Raw genomic sequence first — 20676 nt, forward strand, 5'->3', positions numbered from 1 at the left:
AAATCGGCCTTCCCGTCTGTGGCACAGTGCCCTGGCACTGGGCAAGAGCGCTTAGGTCTTCACTCCCCCTTCCCCGGTGACCCCGGAAAGCCCAAAGGGAAATCATCTGACATTCTACTGTTCCCTATCAGCCCCTGGAATCTGGGATTATTTCATTCATGACCCAAATTGATTTAACTGACTTCCCCAATATCAGAGATAGCTCCCGACCTGGGAATGTGGGCCGAGGGGAGAGAGAAGCGAGGTAGCCCACAAGCGTTAGCGTCAACTCTCTGTTCTCTCCAGTAGGGCTAGTCTCAGAGAGAATGGAGGATGAGGTAAACAAGCAAACACAAAAGCAAAACTTACTAATTCAGAGTTCTCCGATGATTCTCTGCTTCATTTGCCCGGTTTTCCGACCAGAGAGATGTCTGGAGCCCTGAGAAATGGGCTAGGTGCATATGTGGAATTCTGTGTTGGAGGAGAGAATCGAATTAATTGGGTGTTAATGGGGGATGTTTCTGTGCAAAGGACTGTTGTGTTGGCGAGTGTGGAAGGACCAAACCTAAGGTTTCTGAAGGAAGGTTGCAAAACGGAGACTGAGAAATAACAGAATGGCAGCCCCAATCAACCTAAGGACAGCGGAAGGATGATGTTCAAGGTCCCCTATTTCCTAAGCAACCAGGGAGAGGACCACAGCTAGCCGCGAGGCGGCACTGAGTGCTGCTGGCCTGGCTGTCGCTTTGCTTTGCGCGTTGGTAGCAGTCATGGGGGCTGAGCGTGAAAACGCATCTGACCAGATCAGATTTGCCCCCGCGAGAGACAGAGACACTGGAGAATGAGTAGCGAGATTCTGGGCAATAGTTCTTTTTGTTTATTTGGTTTTGGTTGTTGTTGTTGTTGTTTTCCTATCACAAGATAGTATCTCAGCAAAGGCCAGACAATTAAGAATGACACGTTGATATTTGGGATGTTCAGCGGATAACGCTGTGGGTGCGCCCCGGGCAGGGGCAGATAAAGCGCCGCCGCAGACGCCTCCTAGGGCCGCTGACTGCCTGACTGTGACTGCCAAGGGGAGATTATTTATTACGACTGTGCTGGGAGCTCGCTGCTGCCACGCTGTGGCCGTCACCGGGACGGGCGCCAGCAGCGGCCCGCCTCTTCGAGCCCGGCGCGACTGCTGTACCGGCCCCTCAGAGATTTCCCCAGAAGCAGGGGAAGGGGGGCGGGCATCAGGGGCAATCTCCCAGGGTCTGTTTGGCTGTGAAACCTCCCTGCTTCGGCTATCCCTGACAGAAACCTCAGCCGCCGGAATAGACTCGGGTCCTTCCCCTCGCCCCCAACCCAGCACCATGGAGACTGGTTGTACAGGCCGCCTGGCCGGTTATGGCTGCTTCTGTCCAAACTACGCGTCCCAAAGGCGCCCTGGGGGCGCACGTCAGTTGCCAATCTGGAAAGGCGTTGGCTTTGAGAGTCTGACCTCGGAGAGATCAATTGTAGTTCTGAGGCCTTGCTGGCCGGGCTGGCCCTGAGAATTGGCTATGGCTTGGAAGGCGGCTCTTGGGGAGGGCCTTTGACTGGCAGAGGCAACACCTGTGTGCTTTGGGCTCTGGGCTAGAGATTTGGCTGGATGGAGATGGACCTTCAGGGTCCTCCCACACACCTGCAGGCCCCGCTCCAGGCTGGCCGAAGTGGAAGGGCTCAATGGGCAGCCCAGGGCAAGGGCAAACTCTGCGAACCTACTGCCATCCTAGCCTCTTTGAAGAGAAGATGAAAGGTAAGTTTTCTGTGTGGCTTTGACCTAGCAGAGAGTCCTGGGGTGGTCACTCTCATAACCTTAGGAGAGGCTCTGTGGAGAGTGTGGAGATCTTGCTCCCCACTCAGTGGATCCATCAGAACTGACTGCCTCCTCGCCCCCCATATATACATATGGAAGAATAAACAGATCCACTGGCAACTGAAATATGCACTAACCTTGTCTTACACGTAAAGATTTCAATTTAATTTTTTTCCATCTTAATGTTTACAAAACCTGGAAATACATTTTCTGGCTCCTAGCTGAGAAATCAGATTCTCTTCTTGGCTGAGACAATTAAATCTGGAATCCAGGTCAAAGCATAACAATACGAATGGTAAGCTGTCACCAGCTCCAACCCTGTGCGGGACATGGAGGAATGGAAGAGAGACGATAAATACAAACAATTAACACTTGCAAAATGCCTATTTTCGCTTCAAATGACATTGGTTGAAATAATTGTTATCTGATTTTTTGTTTAAGAACCAATAACTCAAACTTATTTTCTTCAAAGAGCATTTTAAGAAAAAAATCCCCCCTTTTTTCTCCCAAGTTTTCTTGTTTTGTGTTTTGTGTATTGCATCTTCTCTGTGAGAAATGCTAAATTTTATCCTCTCCTGGATAACTCTTGGTCTTATGGAAAGAAAAAAACTTTCCTGGGTTGGAGGGATAAAGACTTCAGCACACCGTTTCTGGTACAGCCTTCCTTCGGAGTGATTTCATGGGTTCTCTGGAGGCCGACCTTAGGCAAGCCCTTTTCCAGTTTTCCCCTTTTTTGTGGGGGGGGGGTGGAGAGGAGGAAAGATCAAGAAAAAAAAGCAAAGAAGAGATTAAGGAAGTCAGTCGTTAACCAGATGCCTACAGGACCATTACCGATTGTTACCTCGGCCCAAACCCCGTTAGTCCACACGAACCAGGGTTTTATAGATCTTACAAACAACCTCCTGAATTCCAACCAAATCTCATAAACAGTCTCTCTGCCGCCCACGCAATTGGGGATTTTAAAGCCGAATCAAGGGCTTTTACAAGCCCTACAAACACAGTCGTGAAAATGCCATGGAACCGATATCACGTTTTACAAAATGAGACTGATCCTTATGCAAGCAAGCCCAAGACAGGCTTTCCAGGTCCAGTCTGGGAATCGTCAGGCCTGAACGGGTGGTCAAGCCAATTCAGGATTCTGGAGCTAGTGACAGAGTGACGGAACTGTTCTGGTTCTGTAGCTACTGCCCCAGTAGTAATATTTTGCGAGGCAGGGGGAAAGTGAGTATGCCCCCACGACAGTGCAATCAACGTACTACCGGGAAGCCAAGCCCATTAATTATCCTGTGCGAGGATTTGGGCCGCAGGAGCTGCAATCCAAGAGCCCTGCTCAGCCGGGGCCCTGCACCTCTCTTGCTTCTAGAGTGAGACTAAGGAGAAAGTGCATCTGGAGTTTCATCTGTCACTGCTCTAAGCCGGTCCAGTAGCTTAGGGGAGTCCTGCATGGGACACTGGGTGAGAGGAGTTAAGTCTCATGGATGGCTTCCTAGTCCGGTCTCCCGGTCTCACAAACACTGTTCTGTAGATCATTTCTTCTTGAAACTATGGGTTTTAGCCTCTCCTTTTTCTGAGTTCACGGACAGGATACGGTGCACAGTCGTGTTGTTGCTTGCTTTAAGCCCATGCAGGCACGGGCCATTGTAGGCGAGTCACACATGGAGGGCAGTAGTGGGGAGAAGGGGGTACAGGAAGGCCCTGCCTTTGGCCTGGGCCTTGTCTGAAAGGAGTGGTCTTTCAGCCTTTGGCAGTAAGGCCCAACCTGTAGTAAGAATTGGAGGGGATAGGCGGTCAGAAATCCCTAAAGCACGGGGCTGAAAAACAGCGTGAAGGCCTGGCTTCTGAGAGACCCTTCTCCAGCGCAAGAACCCACACCCACGATTAAGGGAGTACAAGGGGAGGGGCAGCTCAGGTCCCGCCTGGGACAGAGGGCTCTCTAGAGCAAAGCCATTCTCGTCACCGCCCCTTCTGGCTCAGGCTTGTCAGGTTTCCTGTTTAGAGGAGAAAACCAGCAAAAACCAACAAGGCAAAAAGGGAAAGAGGAAAGGGCAGGCCTGGTGGGGCCTTTTCATTGACCTGGGCACTAGTGCCTCTACTCGACTCTGATCTACACATCCTTGCCCGGGCCGTGCCCACCGCTGGCGTTCAGGGGTGTGTGGGGGAGAGCGGGGGCCGGCTGGCTGTGTGCGCCCATTAATCTGCCGGGCGGGCGGCGAGCGGGCGGGCTGGGGGCTGTTTGTAACTTTGCTGCCTCGGTCGCCGCGGTCCCCGGGGAGCGGGCTCCGGCGCTCGCTCCCATTGGCCGCCGCTGCGTCAGCTGGTGCGATTTGCTGCTGTCGCTTTTGGCGTTCGGCCATCCAGAAACAAACCAGTTCGATGACTACTAATAGTTATAGCCAGATGTACTAATACACAACAAATCACAGTCCTGCAGAGGGGCGCGCAAATGAGTTCCTATTTTGTGAATCCCACTTTCCCTGGGAGCCTGCCCAGCGGCCAGGACTCCTTCTTGGGCCAGCTGCCCCTCTACCCGGCCGGCTATGACACGCTGAGGCCCTTCCCGGCCTCTTACGGGGCATCGAGTCTTCCGGACAAGACATACACTTCACCTTGTTTCTACCAACAGTCCAACTCGGTCCTGGCCTGCAACCGGGCATCCTACGAATACGGGGCCTCATGTTTCTATTCTGATAAGGACCTCAGTGGCGCCTCACCCTCGGGCAATAGCAAGCAGAGGGGGCCCGGGGACTACCTGCACTTTTCTCCCGAACAGCAGTACAAACCTGACAGCAGCAGCGTGCAGGGCAAAGCCCTCCATGAGGAAGGCACCGACCGGAAGTACACGAGCCCTGTTTACCCCTGGATGCAGCGGATGAATTCCTGTGCGGGTAAGGCATTTCCCTGCTCCCCCACCCTAGAGAGTGTAGGGAGAAGGAAAAGCTGGCAGGCATGGAAGGAAGGAAAGAAGGAAGGAAGGAAGGAAGGAAGGAAGGAAGGAAGGAAGGAAGGAAGGAAGGAAGGAAGGAAGGATAGATAGGGAAGAAGGAAAGAATGGACAAAGTTTCCATCTGTCTGTTTTTAGAGAGAGAGAGAGAGAGAGAGAGAGAGAGAGAGAGAGAGAGAGAGAGAGAGCCCTAAACATTCCCAGTGGGACAATCAGGCCCAGCCAGAGGAAAGCCTGGGCCAGGAGAGCCACGTAAGGTGACACTTTAGGTTGTGTGAAGGATTCATTCACTGCCAAGCTATATGAGACCTGTAACAGGGGCAACAGAATGGGGGGGGGCTGGTCCAGATGAGAAAGCTGCTCAGCTGCACCCTCGTAACACCCCTCAAGTTTTCAAGCAAAAGGGGTCTCCAGAAAACACCATGGACAAACTCCTCCACACTCCCTCTCCTCTTTCTTCTGCCCTTCCCAAGACCAGAAACCCAGGCAGGCAGAGTCCCTCTTTCCCTCACTTGACCTCTTTCAATGTCCCCAGCAAAGCTATGAAGCTGTGGAAGGCCACCTTCTCAGAATATTCATATATTCTCTCTCTCTCTCTCTCTCTCTCTCTCTCTCTCTCTCTCTCTCTCTCTCTCTCTCTCTCTCTCTCTCTCTCTCTCTTTCTCTCTCTCTCTCCTCTCTCCTCCCACTTTTACCTTCCACTCAACTTCACACTTTAAGCCAACTTCTATCTCCTCCTGAGACCGTGCCTGAGCCTCACACCTGGCTTGGGTACCTCTGGCACCGGGACAGCCCATCACAGTCCCACCAGGGCCACATCCCACCAGCTCACCTATGGAACCATCTCTTTACTCCAAGTTTTCCAAGATCCCACAGGGAGTCCCCTTTCCCCCTGCAGCAGGACAGAACCTAATGAGGGCTTCAGAAGTCACCCTCCCAGCGGAGTGCCTTCAGATGAATCACAGTGCTTGCTAACCAATATGCAAAGATTGGAGAAGGCTGGCCATATTTCAGTTTCCAAAAATACACTGAGATCCCACACAAGGAAGCTCCATGGCCTCTTTCACGGACACCAATGTGAGAATTCAGTTTCCTTGCTGCTCCTAGGATCCCTACTCCATTTACAGACAAGTAAACGCTACCCTCCCTTGAAACAGTGACTTTGGCCCCTCAAGTTAAGAATGCCCGTGTTATTTCTTCGCTTCTAATGGGTTTCTAACAAAACACATTTGTCAAAAGCAATAACTTCCCGCCCCAAGTCGATTTTAGGTGAAAACGTTTCTCTTGGTATGAAATCATCTTGGCCATTCAGCCGGCTTTTTGCCCTCGGTGGCGGTGCTAGACACTGGGGTGGCAGCAGGGAGTTTTCAGGCTTAGAGACTGCAGGGGGAAGGCACACAGAGTGGATTCCTTTGGTCTCGCTTACCCGCAACACATTTCTGCCTGCAGGTGCGGTGTATGGGAGTCACGGGCGCAGAGGCCGCCAGACCTACACGCGTTACCAGACGCTGGAGCTCGAAAAGGAATTCCACTTCAACCGCTACCTGACTCGGCGGCGCCGCATCGAGATCGCCAACGCGCTCTGCCTCACCGAGCGTCAGATTAAGATCTGGTTCCAGAATCGGCGCATGAAGTGGAAAAAGGAAAATAAACTCATCAATTCCACACAACCCAGCGGGGAAGACTCTGAGGCCAAGGCGGGCGAGTAGACTCCAGGGCAGGGACCAGGCCAGCGTCCTAATCTCTATTGGCTTTGCCCCCTGGTGCTCCTGCCTGCTCCCCCAAGTTTTGTTCCAGCCTGCTCTCACCCGGGTGCTTCTGCAGCTTAGGGAAGTCCAAAGCTTTGCAAGAGTCTGCGCATTTACTTATTACAGAAAACAAGCAAACAAAACTCACACACCCAATGTCAGCTGTGGGACAGACATACTGTACACACACAGGTTCTCTCCCCCAAAGCTGCCCGAGTCAGCTTGGGAGTCCCGGGGTGCACCCAGAATTGTCCCTGCTGCTGTGTTGGCGCCTCTGCGCTCCCTGAGCTACAAACGCGGTGTTGTTGGGGGAAGAAAGAGCCCCAGGCAATGCCCGGTTTGCTGTCTGAGCTTTTCCGCCTTGGTCCCTCGCCATCCAAGGGCATCGCCAAATCGGCTCTGGCTACTGGAACGAAAGGGCATAAGAGCTGGGCCCCAGCCCTGTCGCGGCCTCTCAGGATGCCCCTAAACAAGAAGCCGGAGGAACAAAGGAGAACTCTCCTCTTCTCCGACAGAACCAAGTCTTTCTGCCGGAGAGCTGCAGCTTCAGCCGAGGCGAACCAACCTGGGCGCGAGTGGAATAGTACAAGCTCGGGAGCGACAAGGCTCCCGCAAGCTCCCAGCTCCCGATTCCCACTCCCTGCCTCTTACAGAGCAGGCGCCGACACCTAGAAGCTCTCAGGACCCAAAAGAGGGGGCCCAGGACCATGGGAGCCTGAAGAGTTCTAGCTAAAAAGCATGCTAGGGGCGCCTGAGATGCCAGGCCTCTAGTAGGGAGACTCTGCTCGCCTCTCAGCTACATTTGTGATTTGCTTTCGTCTTTTGGAGCCCAGGAAAATAACTACAGTGATACTAGGCATTGCCACGAAATGGTTCCATTAGTTCCCGCAATTTACTCCCGGAGGTCTAAGAGAGATCCCAAAAGCTCTACCCACAGATCCCAACTTCCAAGCAGCCTTAGAGGCTGCAGGGAGTCAGGGCCCACTCTCTGGGTTCACCAAGAACCCTGCTACCTGGGGCCCGGCTGGCCGAAGGAAACAGACCAGGGTTGAAGATATTCCAGGCTGGATAAATAAGCAAATCAGATAGCAAACTAATGATACGAAAAACATATTTACACGGAAGAAAAGTCGACTCTGGTTATACGAGTGTATGGAATTTGACCTCGCCTCGGAGCAACACTACACAAAAAGCTGTCTTTAATAGACGCCTGTCATTTAAGAGCGGCAGGGACACTGCCCTTCACAGGCTCACAAACAAAAAAAGAAAAGAAAAAGCCTTAATTGTGACTGCTGCTGTGGGCAGGATTTATTTCTTCAATTGGCTAAATGGTCTTCCCTTCCCCGAAGGTGATATCTGTGTTTTCAAAATTCACAGCTGCGGGCCGGACGGGCAGGACCGACCCCAACCTCTACACAAAAATAAGAGGGGCTACAAAGCCAGGGAAATAAAGTTGTTGTAAATAATTCCAAGTCACCACCTCCCCCTAATCCTCTGCATCCTCGCCGGGCGTGCGATCGGCAGCTGACGGCCTCACAATTGGTACATCCTAATGGAACTGCGAGGGAAATGCAATAATTTTGCCATAATGGGCTGTAACCTCAATTCGACCCCGGCCCTTGCAGCCCGAGGTCGGAAGCGATGCGATCCGCCCTGCCTCCAGAGGGTGGCGCTCGAGTCCGACTGAACGGCGGCGGCGGGTGGCGGGCACGCGCCCAGGGCGCGCGCGCCACCCCTCTCGCCTCCACCCAACTCCCCCATTAGTGCACGAGTTTACCTCTAGAGGTCATCAGGCAGGATTTACGACTGGACAACAAAAGCACGTGATTCGAAGTCGTACCCCATATTTGGGTGCCTACGTAGGAGGGAACCGAGTACATGTCCCAGTCATTTCCATAATTCATCATAAATTGTGCAAGGGTGCTATAGACGCACAAACGACCGCGAGCCACAAATCAAGCACACATATCAAAAAACAAATGAGCTCTTATTTTGTAAACTCATTTTGCGGTCGCTATCCAAATGGCCCGGACTACCAGTTGCATAATTATGGAGATCATAGTTCCGTGAGCGAACAATTCAGGGACTCGGCGAGCATGCACTCCGGCAGGTACGGCTACGGCTACAATGGCATGGATCTCAGCGTCGGCCGTTCGGGTTCCGGCCACTTTGGCTCTGGCGAGCGCGCCCGCAGCTACGCGGCCGGGGCCAGTGCGGCGCCCGCCGAGCCCAGGTACAGTCAGCCGGCCACGTCCACGCACTCGCCTCCGCCCGACCCGCTGCCCTGCTCGGCGGTGGCTCCCTCGCCCGGCAGCGACAGCCACCACGGCGGCAAAAACTCCCTGGGCAACTCCAGCGGCGCCTCGGCCAACGCGGGCAGCACCCACATCAGCAGCAGAGAGGGGGTTGGCACGGCGTCCGCAGCCGAGGAGGACGCCCCTGCCAGCAGCGAGCAGGCGAGCGCCCAGAGCGAGCCGAGCCCGGCGCCGCCAGCTCAACCTCAGATCTACCCCTGGATGCGCAAGCTGCACATTAGTCACGGTAAAGCCAGCCGTTTTCTAATCCACGCGTCCGTGGGGGCGCGGGTCTCGGTCACCCTCTGTTCTTTGCAGCCACTCTCCGGGTCTCTCGCCTAGTCTCGCCTCTCTCCAGCCCGCAGAGCCTCTCCCTGCGGTTTTCCTTTCCCTGCCTTCCTCTTTCCTTCCTCCCCATTACTGCAGCAGCATCCTGTATTCGCAAATACTGGGGGGAATGGGGTGGCCGAGCAAAAGTTTAGATGTTGAAAGAGGAAGAAATTCCATGTGGAACCCCAGTGCCTCGGAGCGCGCTTAAGGGTCAGGCCAGCCGAGCAGGGCTTGGAGAGGTAGGGATGGTAGTAGGGGCCATGAATCGGGCTTGTCAGGGTGGATAATTTATGAGAAGGGCTACGCTGGGGAAACAGCGTTACTAATTACAGCCCCCTAAAAGGGGCTTGGGGGGAATAATCCAGGCGAGGGCAGGCGAAATTCTGAAGTTTGGGTCCAAGAGAGAGAGGAAAGGAAAGAAAAGAAAAAGAAAGCGGGCGCCCCAAGCGTACAGGCTGGAACAGAAGGCGGCTAGGGCGGCTGGAACTTTAACGGAGGGTGACCTGGAGGCCACTTGGGAACTCAGAAAAAGGCAGTGCTTCGGTGCGTTTCTGGGCGGTGGGCAGCTTGGGAGGGCAATGCCCTGCTTATGACAACTCGTGGAGAGCCAAAGAGCAGATTGGGGTCGAGGGAGAGCCAAGCTGTCCTTCAAGACAGGGTTCCAGCCTCAGGTGGGCCAGTTGTGCTCAGAGTCCCAGAGTCATGTTGTTTTTCCACTTCAGAAAGGAAGAGGGAAGGGAATTCGGGAAGGGGGGAAAGGGAGGGGAGACTTGTTGAGTCTTTTCCCCCAGCTCAGAACCCTGGCTGAGTCTTAGAACCAGGTGCTAAGGAGTTGGTGGCTAAACCGCTGACTTTTCTGTTGCAGACAACATAGGCGGGCCAGAAGGCAAAAGGGCTCGGACGGCCTACACGCGCTACCAGACCCTGGAGCTGGAGAAGGAATTCCACTTCAACCGCTACCTGACCCGCCGAAGAAGGATTGAAATAGCACATGCTCTTTGCCTCTCCGAGAGACAAATTAAAATCTGGTTCCAAAACCGGAGGATGAAGTGGAAAAAAGATAACAAGCTGAAAAGCATGAGCATGGCCGCGGCGGGAGGGGCCTTCCGCCCCTGAGCCCCTGGGCCTCTGGGCCGGTCAAGTACTGAGCAGTATTAGCGGAGTTCTTCCTCCGTCATGTCAGTACTAAGGTGACTGTCTCAAACTCCCCCTGTGTTCCTTCTGTGAAGAAGCCCTGTTCTCGTTGCCCTAATTCATCTTTTAATCATGAGCCTGTTTATTGCCATGATAGCGCCTGTATAAGTAGATCTGCCTCTGTTCATCTCTTTGTCCTGAATGGCTTTGTCTTGAAAAAAAAAATAGATGTTTTAACTTATTTATATGAAGCAAGCTGTGTTACTTGAAGTAACTAAAACAAAAAAAAAGAAAAGAGAAAAAAAAACCCACACACACACAAAAAGCCCCCCTTCAACCTCGTTTAGTGCCAATGTTGTGTGTTGCACTTGAGTTGGTTAACGTGCATGTGCGTGGAAGTGTTCCTGTCTCAATAGCTCCAAGCTGTTAAAGATATTTTTATCCAAACTACCTATATTCCTTGTGTAATTAATGCTGTTGTAGAGGTGACTTGATGAGACACAACTTAACTTGTTCAACGTGTAGTGGCTAGTGACTGTGACAAAAACTGTGACTCCAAGCGGTGTGTCCCTGCGTGCCTTTGTAGGACCCTTTGCACGAACTCTGGAAGTGGCTCTTCTAAGCGCAGCTTCAGTGATGTATGTTTTTGTGAACAAAGTTACAAATTTTGTTTGAGTCTGGCTGTTTAAGCAAACTGTGATCAGCTTTTTTTTTTTTTTGTATTTGTTTTTAAGGATAAAAACTGACTGGAAACAAAAAATAAACTTTCTATTGTAAGTTCTCTTGGTCGTCTAATTTGTGCCAAACAGCAAGCAAGCCAGGGCTCTTTCTGTTTTAATGTCTGCCCAGCGGCGGGGCTGGAAGCTGGTGCGTCTGAGGCTACCTGGGCAGCTTGCCTCTTCAGGGTGGCCTCCCACCACCACCTTGACTCAAGGCCTTCCTAACTCTGAGCCATCAGAAAATTCAGGCCAGAAGCAGGTGGGAAAAGCTGTAGGAGGTTCCAAGGCCTGAGCCCACTCTGTCCATCTCTGAGGAAACCAAGTTAACTTAGTGGGTGCCAAAAAGGAGAGAAAGAGAAAGGAGAGAAAAACCAGGGCTTTGTTAGCCACAGTCCGGCCCACACAGATCCTTCATCCCTAAGGTTGTCCTAGGCCTTGCTGAAGGGGATCCTCTGCCAGGATGTAGACCCCAAACCCCCTGCCCACTAACCCACCCTAGTACCCCTTCCCCACTCCTCTTACTTAACCCAGTTGGCTTCTTTTGCTACAATTAATTTGCTACAAATGGAAAGTACTTACCCCATCCTAGCTCCATTGGGAAACTCCTCAGGGCAGCTAAAGCGCAACTAGAGATTTGCACATTTACCCACTGCTTACACGGATGCCGCCTTTCCTTTTAAAAGTTATATAACAGTAAACTTTATAAGCCCCAGTTCCGGCTATATGACATTTGGGTGCCAAATGAATAGGGTTTTGTCTATGAATTAGATCGTAAAATCATCCATAGCACAGACAGATCGGCTCACTGGCTATAAAACGTCACGTGGGGCCATTAAAGTAAGTTTTATGGTTTTGGGGAGTTGACATCCAACATTATATACCACATAACATATAATCTCACTAACGCTGGGCTCCATTTGACTCTTTTGCAGGCTACGTGTGCTGCCTGGTCATTCAAATTGTCAATTTTAGGTCCAGAAGTGTCCAAACCACAAGTTCTCAAAACTCTCTGAAAAATGGCTCCCTCCAAGTTAAGGTAAGCTCTCGCCTCTTGAGTTTATTTGCACTCGGAAAAGTTTCTTGCTCTTCTTTCTCTCTGGCTCAGTAACGCTGAAACTGTCTCTGAATTCAAAAATGGGAGAACAAACTTTTCCCTCTGCCCAAATTAGCAAAGTCAGAGCCAGCTTTGTGGGGGCAGCACGGTGAACAGCGCCTGTGGCCGAGCCGCATCCCAGGCCTAACTTTAATTGCTCACAATCGGGGATGTTAATGACTTCCGCTGCTCCCGCCGGCGTGCAAAAAAGATGATTTTTTTGTGTGTTTGAGAATGGGTCTGTGTGTGAAACTTGGCGGGCCCCCGTCCCTCTTGCTAAGCTTGGCCACGTCCAGGCTTTTTGGGGGTCGCGGAGCTCTGGGATGGGGGGCTGGGAGTTGAAGGGGCTCGGGCCACTGAAGTAGAAGGCTGAACTGAACTGGAGAGTTTGAAAGAAAGGCCCGGGCAGGGCCGAGGCCGATACTGGCGGGATTCCTTATGGGGCTGTGGCAATATGTCTTCGCGGGCCAGGGTCATTTGGCAGGACTGAATTGAGGCTGCGGCCTTCGGTGCTGGGTTTCAGACTGGCTGGAGACAGCAGAAGCTGGCTGGGGCCCTATCTGTGTGGCAGAGACCAGACTGCTAGCACCCACAGAATGCTGGGGGCAGCGGGTCCCCACCTAGGAGGTAGAGGGTACTCAGCTTCCCCCGCACAGGGCCAGGCCCTGAACCCTGTTCTTTTCTTTTTGCTTCCGTGTTCTCACCCGCCTGTGAGTCTGAAGCAATAAACTTTATGGCCGGATTTAACTTTAGTCTTTGAATCCCCAGGCTAACTGAAAGGAGTTAAAGCTCTTTCTTTTCTTCCGCCTGCCTTTCTTCTGCCTCCCTTCTTTCCTTTTCCTCCATTTCTTTGTAGGAATAAGACATCAATGCTCAGGACCCCCCAAAAGGCAAGTTAGGTGACTCCCTAGATAACACTAAGGGCAGAGAGAAGCATACCCTTATACAACATGCAGACCAGTTCCTTCTTCTGAAACTGTGCTTAAAGTTTTGAGGGAAATTGAAGTGTCTTCAATGCCCAACTTAAAAGTTCCTAGAGTCATTAGGTTGTTTTTCTTGACACACCATAAAGGGTAGTTTAGGAAGAAATTGCTCCTTTGTCAGTAGGAGATTTCCTTATCTCTTTTGTTATTTGTTCTTTCTGTTTGATCCCAGGAAATTTACATAATATATGTTTTCCAAAACAGTCTCCAAAATTGCACCAATGAGTGAAGTTAGGTGAAATAAAAATTTTCTGGGTACAATTCCATCTAGGCCCCAGCCTCCCACGTCCTTCAATGGCAAAGCAAACCAAGTAACTAGGGACTTTCTGGCCTGTTCTGGGGTCTTTTCAGGATAGATAGCCATCAGAGACCTAATATATTCCCCCAATCCTGTTTGAAGAGCTCAGCCAATATTTCCACCTATATTTAGAAATGAAGCAAAAAATAAAAACAAGAAAGGACTCTTCTTTTTCTCTGGAGCAGTGTAGGCCCCCCTTTAACTATTAGCTGGTAAAGGTATTGACCAAGTGCTTAAAGAGAAACATTTTAAAGTGTTGCTTATGCATCCCTCTCTTTCATTTAATGTAGATCCACAGAAGCCCCAAATTCAAAAATACAAAGAAAGAAAAACCTAGGACATTTGAAAAAAAACTCTCTTAAAAAAATCACACTTCCCCTAAACAGTGGGGAGTTGAAGACTCCACAAAGTTATTTTGTGTGGAGTGAATATTGGAACTTCAGCACTCAGGAAGACGGTGTCCATCTCTTAGGAAAGAACTGGAGTGAAAAATTTTACATGGAAATGGCTTCTTACTACTTGATGTGTCTTGGGATGCTGGATTCTTTGTTTTGCTGCTCTGAGTTATTAGAAAATGCTGGGTTGTTGTTCTCTTTCGGTTATATGTCTGGTGATTTTGCTTGCATAATTTTTGGTGGCTGAAACTAGGGGAAAAAAACCACCCAAGGGTCATAGAAATGCTGGTGTTCATGGATGTATCTAGAAGAAAGAAAGCATCCACAGCACCCGATGGCCACACCCTGAGGTGTGGGAATGGGTACAAAAGCTGATGGTATTGTATCGGACCAAATACATTCTCAGGGATCTTCCCCACAAATTAAAAAAAAAAATACAGGCCATGAGTGTTTTCAGTTTGCTTATTTCTGTCTGTTTTAATCTTCACAAGGCTTAAGTAGAATTTAAGAGGGCAGGTTGACCCACGTGGAGTTAAGTGACTTTTGAGAAATGCAGCATCCTGTTAGATTTGTGGGACTGTTATTGGAGGACATGTTTCCTTCCTTACTGTTTTCGTGGGAGCATACTTAAGAAGGTGATTGCTTATCTGCTCATTTTGTAGATGAGTTATATCTTTTTATGGATTCTTTTGAATCTTTTTAAAAGAGGAACAGAGAGAGAGAGAGAGAGAAAGAGAGAGAGAGAAAGAGAGAGAGAGAGAGAGAGAGAGAGAGAGAGAGAGAGAGAGAGAGAGAGAAAGTCTCCCACTGAGGGCTTTATGAAGACATCCAGCTTCAGTTGGTGGCAGAAATCTGTGTGTTCTCTTGTAAAAGCAGAAGGTAGCGGAAATGTGTAGGGCCGTGTTTGTTTCTACAAGCCAGGAAGAGTGTATTCCCTTGACTATGAGTACCATAGGACGCTTCTGGTAACACTTGCTTAGGGGTTTGTTAGGGTTTCCCTGATCTAAACTCAAACATCATGCCAAGATCCTTTTTCTCCTATGATTTCTCACTTTACCCTGCTTTCTTTGGCTCTGGGAGAGCAAAACAGAGTTTTCTATCAGAGACAGTGGTTCTCACTTGTTGAGAGTCGAAGAATGTTGCATCCCTACAACCACAGTGCAGAAGATTGGCTGTTAGAGAGGAAGGCAACTGTTTCAACTTGCAAGATGCCCTTAACGACTTTCCTTCTCTGGCTGGGATCTCCTCATGCCCTGCCCATCATAAAGAAGGCAGGTTAGCTTAGGCTGTAGCCCTTTGGCTTCCGCGGGGGCGGGAGGGGGAAAATTTCCTTCTAGCTAATGACAAGAGAATAAGGAGGATGCCAAGGCAAAAGTGAGGGGTTCAGCCTTGGGGTTCAGCCAAACAGGGAGGGGGATCCAGAGCACTAGGCTTCAGAACTGGAGGGGAAGCCCAGATTTGTTGTGCTTGGTGTTTTCTGAAAAGAATTTTGTCCTTCCATCCAATTCTATCTCCACAAACTGGCCTTTTCAATAATAATATTTGTTATGAAGGTTACTGGGTAATTATTGCGATTTTGTGGAGCAGTCCTTGCTGGAGGTGAAGTCTGTCATCGCCTAACAAATGGCGCCCATGCAGTTCACTGCCGGGTTAAGTAAATGCAGAGAATATAAATCTGCACACCCCAGGACCCGCCAGCAGAGCACGCTTTAGTACAAGTTCACAGTCAACCAGCCCGCCCAGACCAGCTCGCCCAACAATTAAGGCTACGGTTTTATTTTTAAATAAAACAAAAACCACCCCACCCCCTTGCCAGATCACCCTCCCCCCCCCCCTCTTTTCTTACACTTCTGCTTCAAAAGATTCTCTAGTTCTCCCCTAAACTGTCCTCTTTAGTGTGGTCGCCAGTGATTTCAAGTTAATCTAGCTCCTAATTCCTGACTTTAAAAAAAGAGGGGGGGGGGAGAGAGAAAAAGAAGCAGGAGGCTGGTTTGACAGGAAACATGGTCACAAATACACAGAAATATACACTCCATCCTCTAATTCTAACTGAAAGTGGTAGGAACAGGACTGCCTAACATCTAGAGGGCCCCTTTCCCCTAAAGAGGGGGCTTGGGCTGTGTATCTTTGTGGTTAGCGCATTACAACTGCAGGTCAAAAAGTTGAGGGTCAAAAGTTTACACTGTGCGGCACTCTTCGTCATCTGCCCAGACAGAGTTTGATGTCAATGTTAGAGCTGCGATCTTGACTATCAGCACAAAAGATAAAATGGCTCAGTGTGACGCGTGGATCACGGTGTGGACTCCAGGTGAACCCTAGTGGTTGAATGACCTCAATTACGGAGGAAAGGGTAGAAAATTCCTCTTTTCGGGAGTAATACATGCTGTATTTCATATTGAATTATCACTACCATTCTGAGGGAATAGCAGCAGGTAAATAGGCATAGATTACCAAAACACCAAAACCTTAAATGCTGGAGGACCAAGAAGGGTTTGTGGGCTTGTCACACACACAAAAAAAATGCTTAGAACTCATCAGAGGACCATTAAAATACCAAGAAGCAAGTTTTAAATGTTCCATTATGCCCCCTTTATATGAAAACAGGAGAGTGATTCTGATTAGTCTGGGTGTTTTTTTTTTTTATGTTGTAATACATATAATAATCTCTAAAGTGGAGGAGAAAAGGGCAGATATCTAGCAAAGAGTATTCTTGGCAAATTTCAAGCATAGATTATGCCCCCCCCAAACTCAATAAATGCAAAGGTTGTCAGAGCAGGGACGTGGACGCCCCAGTGAAAGAGACAGGATTCCTAAAGCCACCACTGTAAGTAGGAAAATGCTTATTAGTGTTACTATGTTCACGTGGTTGGAAAAAATGTCTCTTATGTTTATTATGAAACCACTGTGGGATATAAAGACCGCTACAATCTGTCGAATGAGTAACGGTATAGAAGGCAGGAAGCTGGGTTCCTCCATACTCTGACACATTGTAAAACCAGAAAATACTTCCAAAAAGAGGTGTGGAACAGGGGTGGAGGATGAAGTAAGGATGTGGGAGCGAGCTAAGGAGGAGGCCGGAGGCCGGGAGGACAGGAGAGAAGGGGAGCCCTGTGTTCAGGAAGCAGCCGGGAAACCGAGCTTCATTTGTCTGCTGCAAATGAAGTGTTAACCAATATTTTATTTTTCACGCATCTAGATTAGCTTTAAGTGTGTGGGTTGGAATTTGCTTTCTAGGGGACATAGTTTCCTTCCCTATGTGTTGACCTTCAAGTGATGGGTGGGGGGAGAAAGCAACAATGAGAAAGATCAAATATTTTTCTTCTTAATTTTGGGACTAATTTAAGGACTCAGAATTTCACCCTTGCAGGTATGTTTGAGACAATCCCTACACATCCAGGCTAATTAGATTTAATGGTTACCATATATTCAGTGGTAACATAAATATTTCCCAAATGTTGCCTCCATGGAAGCAAGAAACCTGAGTGTCTCTTCTGTGCAATGTGTAAAGCTTTTACTCCAGCCAGGAGCTTGGAGCCAAATGGGGTTTGCCAGATGAAATGGAAGGTCACTGCTGTCATAGCAGTAAGCTCTTCACATCTGGTCTCTTGAAATGAAAAGAATAGAACCCAGTCCCCCCACCCCTTCACCCAGAAATGAAGTCTCTTCCAGGGAATTTTTTTTCATTGTGTGTTTGGTTAAATCCATGTGACATACCTAGGAAACATTTTAGCATCAATGCTCAAAAAACAGCCTTTAGCTGTCTAGTGACAGAATGGACCTGTGGAAGCCACTGGTTTGAGAATGCTTGATCATTAGGGTTTTGTTTTGTTTTGAATACCATCCTAGATAAATAATTCTGGGTAATCATCCTAAAATGAATATCAGTCCTTATGTCTGGACTGTATTTTTATTTTAAACCATCACCAGGAGATTACACCCTAAAGAAATTAATTGGTAAAAATGGCCAGTCAAATGTTGTTCCTCTATAACCAAATGCCTAGTGTAGATGGGAGGAATCCCTTAAATGCCACTACCAGGCAGTTTAAAATCCTGCCATTCCCCCAATTTGCTCCAGAGAAGTGCGTGAGATAGGGGACAGCCCAGAGGCCCTCACTCTATAGAACAAAGGACAAATACAGTCAATACATCCCATAATGCTTACATTTCCTTTGCCTTTTCCCCTTGGTTTTTCCTGGGAAGGACTGACCTGGGCAAAGCACCCGACTCTCTAAAAGACACTGTATAGACCTTTTAGAAGCGCAAAGTCCAAGGCTGAGGTGAACTTCAGGTCAGCGCGTCTAACAAATATGAAAATGTCGGCTGGTGAGGGCGAGCCTGTGACTTAACAAAGACTGTCAATGTGTAAGATTAATAAGAAACAAAATGCACACGGTGTCACTGTTCGGTCACTTTGAAACTTCGGACAGGGTTGCATTCAAGTGGGAAGGCTGTTCCAAATATATTCAAAATGATTCAAATCAGATTCAAACCAAGCTGCACACACTGCCTCCTCCTAGTCCCCTTCCCCTCAGACTCCAGTCGCCTCTCCTTCTCCATCTGGAACTCAAGGGCATGATGAAAAGTTATTTCACTTAATGGGATTTTAAGAAAGCTTTTGGGGGAATATATGTTATCTCTGCACATGGAAATGAACAAATGTGCTTACCAGTTTCCCAAGGAAAAGATAGCGCTTCAAGCCCGCTTGGGACTAGAGCCAGTGGTGTGCGAAGATTAACATGCCCCTCTGCTCCATTCCAGGGCGTCCCATCTTTTCCCCTGGCAAGAGGCTGCTGGTAAACTTCGGTTTGCTTTTCTAACTGAGTTAGTTTCTTCCTAGCTCTCCTTTGGTGTCTCGGATATTATGTAAAGGCAAGAGATTTTTTTTTAGTTTTAATGTTTTTCAAAGGATTATTCGATTCAATGGGATTATGCTATGGCTTGATTGCCAAGGGAGGCTGTGGAAGGTTCAGGAAAGGCACTGAAACTGTTTATTACAGCCATAAATCTTGCAGTAAAATGTCAAAATGTCGGTGTGTGAGATAACACTTGGTGGTCCTGGCTCCGTGTGTGTTTATGATAGAAGCACAGAGACAAGTTACAGGCCTTGAGGGATTCTGTGCAAGCCCCATCTTCCTCAAGTCATAGAACCTCCGGAAACAGGCATCGCTAACTCATCCAGCTTAATCATATACAAAACAGTGCCAGTGTCTCCTCAATACTTAGAAGGAGAGACTCTGTAGACCATTCTGAGGCTAAACAACACGAATTCTGTGTCTCAATGCCTGTAAATAATATTAAACAGGCATGGTTAGGACTCCTTTGCTCAAGACTGGTGACACCAGCAACTGGTGAGATTTCCTTATCATGCTTTTCCTCCAGCTTGAAACATAGCTGGATATGCAATACATATATATTTGTATCTACAGTATATATGTGTATTGATATATATACATATAATTTATGTATATATTTTCTTGCTAGAGAGGGCTAGATTTCCTCACTCCAGTCTATAGAGGATATCTAAAGATCATAATCAGTGCCGATTTCTGTCTGTGGCTCAGATTTCATTTAAAAAAATCGAGGGTGCCACATGGCAGTGGACAGCTCTCTATGGGCACATGTACCCAGTGTGGAAAAGCCTCCTTGTGTCCCTTCAGGGCGATTCCAGTCTGAAGCTAACATGATCCCTTTTTTTAACCTCTTTTCCTAAATTAAAGATTAGTCTCATATAACAGTCTTTATGTGACTAAGTATTAAACGACTATCCATCAAATGGATATATCCCAGCATTTAGTAGCCCAAATGAATAACCGATAAAATTGAAGATAGAACTGACGTTCTTTTTGAAGTGTCTCCAGGCTTGGGTTATAACTTTCCTTGTCTCTGAGACTCAGTTGTGAGAAGGTTGTTGGTTTATATTGTTGTCTGAAAAATCAGCTAGGTACACCGACTCAAATATCTCTGCTTTGTATGCCAGCGTGAGAGTTATTTTTAGACCGGTGACAGGCTAGTTTGCAGTGTTTTACTGCAAAGGGGATCTAGGCATGTCTGCTATTCAGAAGCGAGGGAGGAGGAAAAACACAGTAAGAACGAAGCATCAGTATTTACTTCAAAGATCAACATTAGGTGGAATTAATAAGTAATTTATTTGTCAATAATGGCATAATTAGTTTACCCATCAAATTTCAATTACCAAATGGCAGACAACAGTCCCCCCCCCCTCTCCTTTCCGGAGCTACTGATATCGTTAATATGCTAATTTTCAGCAATTCAGAAATTACAGGCTGTCCTGTAAATACAGCCCTAGCCCCAGATACAGCCTGAGGAAACAACACCCAAAAAGAGGAGAGAGAAAAAAAAGTTAGAAAAGAGCAGTTGACGATCAGACCCGCCAAGGGTTTTATTCTATGTCAAGCTTGTTTCTGTTTGGGGTTTGTTCTGTAATGCGAAGTTACTGGATTCGAAAGCCGGGTTGTGTGCAGGCGTCGCCTCTCCATCCCCACTCCAGGGAAGGCCTCACCACAGCGCTGTAAAGGAGACCTGTTTAGCTAGCTTGTCAGCGCCTCCATATATAGGAAGGTTCCAGTTCGGAAATGAAAAATGCTGTACGAATTCTGCCTCTGGAAAAAAAAGAGAGAAAGAAAGAAAAAATTAATTACCCTGCGGTTTTACTGGGCTGCCCTCCCTGTACATCCTTTACTGTATTGTTTAGCGGCTATTCCACCCACCCTTTCTGCGCGGCTACAGGCCGGCTTCGCAAGGGACTCGCCCGACAGCCGGGTGGAGGTGCAGGGTGCGGGTAAAAAACAAAAACAAAACACGGACGAGAAAAACGGGTCTGTAGGTCTCCTCCGTATTATTTCAGGGCTAGGATAAAAAGTCAAGGTCTGCCTCTTGGTCCCAGTGTCCTTTCCTCTCCTGGAGG

At 48.7% G+C, this 20676-nt stretch overlaps 2 protein-coding genes across 2 annotated transcripts; both read left to right on the plus strand.

Moving 5' to 3' along the window:
- Window positions 1–4259: 4259 nt before the first annotated feature.
- On the plus strand, window positions 4260–6466 carry Hoxa6 (homeobox A6). The gene is made up of 2 exons (XM_038319098.1): window positions 4260–4701; window positions 6207–6466. The coding sequence occupies exons 1-2, from the start codon at window positions 4260–4262 to the stop codon at window positions 6464–6466; spliced, it is 702 nt and encodes a 233-aa protein (XP_038175026.1).
- Window positions 6467–7833: 1367 nt separating this feature from the next.
- Hoxa5 (homeobox A5) lies at window positions 7834–11044 on the plus strand. Its single transcript, XM_038319374.1, has 3 exons — window positions 7834–7854; window positions 8131–9046; window positions 9995–11044. Exons 1-3 carry the CDS (start codon window positions 7834–7836, stop codon window positions 10243–10245), a joined length of 1188 nt encoding a protein of 395 aa, XP_038175302.1. The 3' UTR covers window positions 10246–11044.
- Window positions 11045–20676: the final 9632 nt, after the last annotated feature.

This window comes from Arvicola amphibius, chromosome 2, assembly GCF_903992535.2.
Source record: "Arvicola amphibius chromosome 2, mArvAmp1.2, whole genome shotgun sequence".
Lineage (NCBI taxonomy): Eukaryota > Metazoa > Chordata > Mammalia > Rodentia > Cricetidae > Arvicola > Arvicola amphibius.

Coding starts and splice junctions, on each gene's coding strand:
- Hoxa5 (XM_038319374.1), top strand. CDS start 7,834: ATGGTCTTCCCTTCCCCGAAG. Junction 7,855..8,130: donor TGGTCTTCCCTTCCCCGAAG/GTGATATCTGTG, acceptor CGGCCCTTGCAG/CCCGAGGTCGGAAGCGATGC. Junction 9,047..9,994: donor CAAGCTGCACATTAGTCACG/GTAAAGCCAGCC, acceptor TTTCTGTTGCAG/ACAACATAGGCGGGCCAGAA.
- Hoxa6 (XM_038319098.1), top strand. CDS start 4,260: ATGAGTTCCTATTTTGTGAATCCCACTTTCCCTGGGAGCCTGCCCAGC. Junction 4,702..6,206: donor GCGGATGAATTCCTGTGCGG/GTAAGGCATTTC, acceptor TTCTGCCTGCAG/GTGCGGTGTATGGGAGTCAC.